At 45.7% G+C, this 9,180-nt stretch overlaps 1 protein-coding gene across 1 annotated transcript in view; it reads left to right on the top strand.

The window, feature by feature from the left end:
• Positions 1–8,851, top strand: part of LOC143293575 (uncharacterized) — a 33,904-nt gene extending 25,053 nt beyond the window's left edge. Inside the window, exons 12-16 of the mRNA XM_076604621.1 lie at positions 2,535–2,630; positions 4,463–4,576; positions 5,952–6,039; positions 7,574–7,723; positions 8,742–8,851. Of these exons, the coding sequence (XP_076460736.1) occupies positions 2,535–2,630; positions 4,463–4,576; positions 5,952–6,039; positions 7,574–7,723; positions 8,742–8,851 (558 nt within the window). The remainder of the gene's footprint in view (positions 1–2,534; positions 2,631–4,462; positions 4,577–5,951; positions 6,040–7,573; positions 7,724–8,741) is intronic.
• Positions 8,852–9,180: the final 329 nt, after the last annotated feature.

The following is a 9,180-nucleotide window of genomic DNA, read 5'->3' as shown; positions in this document are numbered from 1 at the left end:
TTGGTAAGAGAGGGTCTGAGCATACGCTACCCAACAGATTAAGAATAAATAAAAGAAAAAGAAAACGATGTTATTCTGTTGGTAAAGAAACAAACAACTAAACAACAGAAACAGTATTTGACTGGAGTTTTACAGGATGAAAGACGCCACGTCTCCTTCACTCTGTCCTCAGTGTATGTGCACGTGCCATGCTGACTTGTACTGTGTGTCAGGTCAGTTGGAGAAAAAAAAAGCGTGGAAACAACACGTTCCTCAAAACAACGTATGACACTTCCCACGACCACACAAGCTGCGAGGGTAAAACGTATAACGGTTTATATCACTCCCTCCGCCCCCTCACCCCCCATCCCCACCCCCAGCGGACACAGGTCACAAACTACTGACTTCTCTGACCCTTCATGATGTAAGTCGATCTCTCGGATATGCCGAGGTCGATATGCGTTCATGTTTTTTTTTTGTTTTTGTTTTGTTGTTGTTGTTTTTTAACCTATTCCTGACGTTTCTGGAACCTTTTACTCTACATCAGTTTGCGCACAAGCATGTATGAATGTCTGCATACACAGAGATGCATTATACGTAAACTTCGAATCAACTTACAAGGATACTCAAATAGGACATAATGATATATGTGCAGATATAATTATATTTCTGCTCGGTATTTTGGGTTCAGAACCAAACGAATGATGTTACTGTCAGTGTAGCTGCTTGTTTGTTTGTTTGACTGTTTGTCTCCATTGTTTGTTTGACTGTTTGTCTCCATTGTTTGTTTGACTGTTTGTCTCCATTGTTTGTTTGACTGTTTGTCTCCATTGTTTGTTTGACTGTTTGTCTCCATTGTTTGTTTGACTGTTTGTCTCCATTGTTTGTTTGACTGTCTCCATTGTTTGTTTGACTGTTTGTCTCCATTGTTTGTTTGACTGTTTGTCTCCACTGTTTGTCCCCCTCACTGTCTCCATCTCTCTGTCTCTTCCCTCCCCCCCCCTCTCCCCAACACACTCTATATCTCTTTTTACGCCCATCTTAAAAGAAACGATATTTTGCAATATACTTTTATACTATCTATATGATTCTTTGCTCCCCTTTTTGCTGCCCTGTCTGCTTGGTTGTTATAAAGGAATCCAGTGTGGGATGGTATCCAACAAAAATCAACATTTGTACCCTTCACAAATAGGGAGTGAAATAAATACCTAATTTCAAGCAATAAATCTTCTCTTTGATTATTCCCAAAAAGGAGCAAACTTTTTAAAACAGATTGCGAATCAACACAAAAATTAATAGGATATTACTTACGATGATTGGTATATCAACAAGATGATTTAAATCCATAAGGATGGCCACCAATTCAGCTGTAAAAATTGAATGTCCCTTACCTAAATAATATGATTTTTCTGTTTTTAGGTCAGGAATGACAAAAGCAGATCCTGCACTGCTATCATCCAGGACCGAGCCATCAGTGTAAACTTTTAAATGATAATCAAAATTTTCTTCTAATTCAATTCTGACAGATGCTGCTATTATATGTGGAGATTCTCCTTTTGTTGTGTCAGTGTGTGTGTGTCTTGAGATGAGTGTGTTGGTGGGTGTAAGTGTGTGACTGTGTTCCCTTTATTATATTTTTATAATGATGATGATGGTGCGTTGATCAGTATTATAATTATCATTAGTAGCAGGGGTCGTGGTAGTAGAAGTAGTAGTAGCAGTATTTACCATTACTATTATTGTTGTGTCTTATTGTTATTGTTTTTGTTGTCACAAGGACAGGTTGGAAGACTAGGCAATGCCTAAAATCTTTATCCTTTAGTAATAAAGTTTTTGAATCTTGAATCTTGAATCTCTCTCTAGGGAGACCAACAGGTTATGCCAGTAAAACAATTTGTTTGAATAAAACATCATACTTAAAAGAAAACAAACCGTGTATTCCCATGTAAAACTATATGTTTATTGCTAATGCTATTCAGGTTGTTTATTGTTCATTGTCCATTGCTCTCTCTCCCTGAACTCTCTCTGTCTCTGTCTCTCTCCCTCTACTCTCTCTGTCTCTGTCTGTCTGTCTGTCTCATTCTCTCTCTCTCTGTCATTCTCTCTCTCTCTCTCTCTCTCTCTCTCTCTCTCTCTCTCTCAATGATCTTATCAAGACAGTTCAATACCCCAGGTTTGAATCGTGAACAAGATGAGGAAAGGAAAGGGGAAAAGAGGAGTGTGGGGTAGTGGCCACAACACGAACAGCTGTAACATTCCACTCCAACCCCAGAGAGAGAGAGGGAGAGAAAGAGAGAGAGAGGGGTCGGGCAGAGAAGGGGGGGTGGGCGTGCACAGAGAGAGGAGGGGGGTGAAGGGGGTCCTCTAAATAAGACCGCTCCCTACCCTTTCTTTTTTGCTCTGTCGTCATTTCTGCAAGGCAAGACAAGACAAGGCAAGGCAAAGCAAGGATAATCCAGTTGCCCACCACAGTGCAGAACCAACCCTCCAACAAGATGTTGTCGTCTCTCCTCTTGGCAGCGGGGTTTCTAGCCAGTGCATCTTTCGGTGAGCAGCCACAGAAATGCTGTTTTGACAAACAGTTCTCGGTCACCATAGGAACTGTTGGGGAGGTGCTGGCGGACGACCCTGATTCTGCTTATTTCATTGATGTGAGTGAAGACTTGGGGAGAAGGGGGTGGGGGGGGGGATAGGGAGGAGGCTGTTGCTTCGAGTTTTCTCTGTGTGGTGTGTGGTGTGTGGAGTGTGGTGTGTGGTGTGTGGGGTGTGGAGTGTGGTGTGTGGTGTGTGGAGTGTGTGGTGTGTGGTGTGTGGAGTGTGGGGTGTGGTGTGTGGTGTGTGGTGTGTGGGGTGTGGTGTGTGGTGTGTGGGGTGTGGTGTGTGGTGTGTGGGGTGTGGTGTGTGGGGTGTGGAGTGTGTGGGGTGTGGTGTGCTGTGTGTGGGGTGTGTGGGGTGTGGGGTGTAGGGTGTGGTGTGTGGTGTGTGGGGTGTGGTGTGTGGGGTGTGGGGTGTGGTGTGTGGTGTGTGGTGTGTGGGGTGTGGTGTGTGGTGTGTGGGGTGTGGTGTGTGGGGTGTGTGGTGTGTGGGGTGTGGTGTGTGGTGTGTGGGGTGTGTGGTGTGTGGGGTGTGGGGTGTGGTGTGTGGTGTGTGGGGTGTGGGGTGTGGTGTGTGGTGTGTGGTGTGTGGGGTGTGGGGTGTGGTGTGTGGTGTGTGGGGTGTGGGGTGTGGTGTGTGGGGTGTGGGGTGTGGGGTGTGGTGTGTGGGGTGTGGTGTGTGGTGTGTGGGGTGTGGGGTGTGGGGTGTAGTGTGTGGTGTGTGTGGTGTGCGGTGTAGTGTGTGGTGTGTAGTGTGTGGGGTGTGGTGTGTGGGGTGTGGTGTGTGGTGTGTGGGGTGGGTGTGGAGGGCTAAATGAGTGAGGTAGGATTGGGGGATGTGTGTGTGTGTGTGTGTGTGTGTGTGTGTGTGTGTGTGTGTGTGTGTGTGTGTGTGTGTGTGTGTGTGTGTGTGTGTGTGTGTGTGTGTTCCTGTGTTATTTGTGTGTGCCTCACGTGTTAATGTATAATGATGATGATGATAATGATAATCACCATCATCGTCATCGTCGGCATTGTCATAGTGACCATAATCAATACCATATACGTCATCATAATAAAAGTAGTAGTAGTAGTAGTATGCCCTATTATATTATGTCATGTGGTATAATATGATATGATATTATATGATATTCTATTATGTTAAGTGTTTTTTTTATTTCATTCTCTTCTATTAGTATTATATATATATATATATATATATCTATATATCTATCTATCTATATATATATATAATTATATATATATATATATTTATATATATATATATATATATATATATATATATATATATATATATATATATATAATATACATGTATGTAAAAGGGTACAGCGGGTGTATGCAGGGCTCTGCGCAGATGGGCTATGACTACTGCCGGGACAGACAGGGACTCATCATCCACATGACGATATTCTATTCTTTTCTATCCTGTTCTATCCTATCCTATCCTATCCTATCCTATCCTATCCTATCCTATCCTATCCTACCCTTTCCTGTGCTATTCTATCCTATCCTATTCTATGCTATGCTATGCTATGCTATCCTATCCTATGCTATTCTATCCTATTCTATCCTATCCTATGCTATCCTATCCTATTCTACCCTTTCCTATGCTATTCTATCCTATCCTATTCTATGCTATGCTATGCTATCCTATCCTATCCTATGCTATCCTATCCTATTCTACCTATCCTATCCTATGCTATTCTATCCTATCCTATTCTATTCTATCCTATCCTATCCTATCCTATCCTATGCTATGCTATGCTATGCTATGCTATCCTATCCTATCCTATTCTATCCTATCCAATCCTAACCTATTCTATCCTATGCTATTCTATTCTATTCTATCCTATTCTATTCTATTCTGTTCTATCCGGTGTTTGCAGGGCACTGTGGAGCTGGGCTATGACTACTACAGAGACAGAGAGGGCCTCATCATCCATATGACACAGATCAACGGCACTGTCACTACACAGTACCAGCTCAAAGACTATGCCGCGGTGAGTTCTTTGATGATTGAGAGATAGAGAGAGAGAGAGAGAGAGAGTGTGTGTGTGTCTGTCTATCTCTCTCCCTTGGCAGACGCAATACCACAAGGTCACCCATTACTATACCCACTAAACGTATTGAAAAAAACCATTGCACCCATGATTTTTTTTTTCCCAAGTACTATACTAAACAGAGTGATGTCGAAAAATAAAGCAAACAATAAATCCCACTCAACACACACACACACACACACACACACACACACACACACACACAGACGCACGCACGCACACACACACACACACACACACACGCGCAAACACGCACACATACACACACGCACACACATACGCACACACACATGCACACACACACACACATGCACACGCACGCACGCACGCACGCACACACACACACACACACATACACACACACACTCACACAATCTGTGGGTATGGGATCGATTCCCACAATCGCCATAATGTTCTCCCCTCCTCAACTAGACCTCGAGTGGTGAGGTGGTCTGCATACCATTCATTCTGATGAGACGATAGGCCGAGTTCCTGCGTGCAGCATGCGCTTTGTGCACGTAAAAGAACCCACGGTGCAACAAAGACTTGTCCCTGGTAAAATTCTGAAGAAAAATCCACTCCGACTCTGAAACGGGTACACATGCACGCTGATCGTGTAGAAAAAATAGGGGTGGCGCTGTACTGTGGCAATGCGCTTTCCCCTGAGGATTTAAACCCGCATCAAGTTATCAGTCCAATCCAGCCCAATCAAACACGTTTCAACACAACACGACAGTGCACTACACGACAAGACTCGACACTGCACTACACTACACTACACTACACTACACGAAACAATACGACACTACACGACACGACTCGACACTACACTACACTTCACACGGCACGGCATGGCACTCCATACAATACGACACGACATTACACAACACTACACTTCACATGGCACGGCACGGCACGGCGCTACACTACACTACAATACGCTACACTTCACACGACACGACACGGCACGATACGACACGACACGACACAACACACGACACCACACGACTCGACTCGACACGACACGATATAAACTCCTTGCATTGCTCGACAGAGACGTTTGTACACGTCATTTGAAAACGTCACCTGTCAGTTGCGACACGACACGACACGACACGACACGGCACTAAATTTCACACGACACGACACGACACGACATGAAATAAACTTCTTTGCCTTACATTGTTCGACAGAGACCTTTGTACACGTCATTTGAAAACGTCACCTGTCAGTGGCGACACGACACGACACGACACGGCACGACCCGACCCTACACGACATGAAATAAACTTCTTTGCCTTACATTGCTCGACAGAGACGCGTGTACACGTCATTTGACAACGTCACCTGTCAGTATTTCGATCTGCCTGACTTCGACGTGATGCGAGAACCCTGCATTCCAGGTAGGATTCAGGCAACAGTGCTGTGTGTGTGTGTGTGCGTGCGTTTTGTGTGTGTGTGTGCGCGCGCGCACGCTACACACAGGACATAAGGTTTATCGGTGCATCCGAATGACTGGCGTCCAGACCACTACCCAAGGTATATTGGAGAGAATTCTAGTGAATGTGGGATTCCTTTCCGCACGCTCAGATTCTATCGTTTCATATGCGGACGCGTTAACCACTTGGGATGACAGTTGTGTCTGACAATGACCATCAAGCCAGCAGGAAAGGGGGGAGGGTGGCAGGGTGGGGGGTGCAGATGTAGCTCCGAACTAACGAAAATGCGTTCATCGCGACATGACTGTAAACAAACCCAACAAAAAATAATGATAATGATGATAATGATAATGATGATAACATGATAGTAATAACAATAACATCATTGTTATCATTGTTGTTGTTGTTGTTCTTGTTCTTATATTATTATTATTATTATTATTATTATTATAAAAAGCAAACAAACAAACGAACACGACTACTGCAAATTAACCAGATTTAGCGGACTGTGTTTCAACGAACGGCTACTCTTGATTCAATCAACGCATTATCCTTCCCTTTTCGGCGGCTCTGTCTCACTTTTGAATGCAGAATGGCGAGGAGACCGGTTCGACATCAGGTGCGGTGTTCTGTGAGATGACCTTTTCTTCTTCTTTCTTTCTTTCTCTATAGGGAGGAAGGTGACGGAATGGTTGAGACGCTTAGCTGCCAATACAGAGTCCGTGAGGGTGTGGGTTCGAATCCCGCTCTCGCCCTTTCTCCCACGTTTGACTGGAAAATCAAACTGTGCCTCTAGTCTTTCGGATGATACGATAACCTGAAGTCCCGTGTGCAGCACGCACTTGGCGCACTGAAGAATATCCCATGATAGTGAGGGTGTTGTCCTCTGGCTAAATGCAAAAGGAAATCCACTCTGATAGGTACACAAATATATGTGGTTCGTCCGTCGGAATCGACGAGGACCATCTAGTCATCCTGGGGGTGGGTGGGATGGGTTCTGTGGGTGCGCAGATGACTGGTCAGGCCAATCCGCGCCCGGAAGGTTCTGACGCAGTGTGGACAGGGGATGGTGGCGGCTGTCAGGGACTTGCTGGCACTGCTTTTCCTGGCCTGTCTGCGTTGCTCTGCTGCAGCGATTCTGTTGGCCTCACAGGATTTGGCACCTTTGTGGACAGCTGAACGCCACTTTGGTCTGTCCATTGCATTCAGCTCCCATGTGTCGTGGCTGATGTTGAAGGCCTTCAGAGAAGCTTTCAGAGTGTCTTTGAAGCGCTTCTTTTGGCCTCCACAAATATATAAGCATACACTCAAGGCCTGACGAGCGAGTTAGGTTATGCTGCTGTCAGGCATCTGCCTAGCAGATGTGGTGTAGCTTATATGGAATTGTCCGAACGCAGTGACACCTCCTTGAGAAACTGAAACTGAAGCTGATTCTCTCTTTTTTTTCTCTCTTTTTTTTTTATTTTTTCAGCCGATGCCACGTTCCTTGGATCCTCAGTGTTGGGGTACGGGCACCAGACGATGCGGGTCAACACGTGGCAGTTCACGAGGGCCTTCACCTCCCTTAATGACAGCACCGTCATCCTGACCGTCACCCAGGACCACTGTGTGCCTGTCACAGAGACCGTCATCGGCCCCTTCGGCCTCAGTCAGTGCTGGGGATGGGTGGAATGGGTTGGGTTGGGCTCGGTTGGATTTGGTTTGGGGTTGAGTTGGGTTGGTTGGTTTGGGGTTGGGTTGGGTTGGGTTGCATCGCGTCGTGTTGTCATGTCGTCTCTTGTCCTGCTGTTGGGCTGGGTTGCGTTGTGTTTTGTGTTGATGTGTTGCGCTGCTTTGCGTTGTCATACCTTAACTTGTGTGTTGTTGTGTTGTGTTGTCTTGTTGCGTTGCGGTGCATTACACTGGGTCGGGTTGGGTTGGGTTGGTTTTGACTGTGCTGGGTTGGGTTGCCGCCAGTTGCTTTGTCTTGTTGCGTAACATTGCATTGCATTGCATTACACTAGGTTGGGTTGGGTGTTGTTGTGGTGGGTTTGGGTTGTGTTGGGTTGGATAAGGTTTGGTTTGGTTTGGGGTTGGGTTGGGTTGTCATGTCTTCTCTTGTTGTGTCCTGTTGTTGGATTGGGCTAGGTTGTGTTGTGTTGGGTTGGGTTGGGTTTGGTTGGGATGGGATGGGTTGGGTTGGGATGGGTTTGGATGGGATGGGTTTGGTTGGGATGGGTTGGGATGGGATGGGTTGAGTTTGGTTGGGTTGGGATGGGTTTGGTTGGGATGGGATGGGTTGGGATGGGGTTGGGATGGGGTGTTCCAGACCCACTCCTGTGGAGCAGTCCTTGTCCTTCGTGGACTACCACCCTGGTCTGGAGAACCTGAATGTCTTCTGCAGACCAAAATGATATCTAAAATGACGTGCAGAGAATACTTTCTAGCATTGGCAAAAATCACTGTTGCAATATTTCAATCATACTGCAATGTGTTAACAACATGCACCGGCATATTATTATTATGCCACACCATCTTCTCTCTCTCTCTCTCTCTCTGTCTCTCTCTGTCTCTCTCTCTCTCTCTCTCTCTCTCTCTCCTCTGTCCTCTGTCTGTCTCTTCCAGTCTCTTCCAGTGACATATTATGACACCTCCCCAACCCCTAACCTCTCCCCTCTATGTTCCAGACCCTACCCCTGTGGAGCAGTCGCTGTTCTTCGTGGACTACCACCCTGGCTTGGAAAACCTGAACAGTCTGGAGCCTCCTGCTGGCTGCCAGCCTGTGTCCCGCGCCTGACCCTGACTCCCCACTACTTGTCCGTGTCTACAGGATGTGGGGACAACCGGCACCGCAACGATGGTACTACTACTACTGCTACTACTACAACTACTACTACTACGACGACGACGACGTGTTTTTTGTTGTTTTTTTCTTTTCTTTTCTTTTTTTTTTTCTTTTTCTTTTTTGTTGTCTGCTGGTATATTTGTCTTATCAAATCTTTATAAGTTTTTTTTCGTTTCTTTAGTATATTTTTGCCAGGGACAGCTTTCTTGTGTTGCCTTGGGTTCTACAGGCATGTTGCTCACATGATAATTTCATCCGAAAAAACTAGCAATCAGACCACT

This window comes from Babylonia areolata, chromosome 1 (genome assembly GCF_041734735.1).
Source record: "Babylonia areolata isolate BAREFJ2019XMU chromosome 1, ASM4173473v1, whole genome shotgun sequence".
Lineage (NCBI taxonomy): Eukaryota > Metazoa > Mollusca > Gastropoda > Neogastropoda > Buccinidae > Babylonia > Babylonia areolata.
Note: the sequence above shows the minus strand (reverse complement) of the source record. Positions and strands in the feature narration are given on the sequence as shown.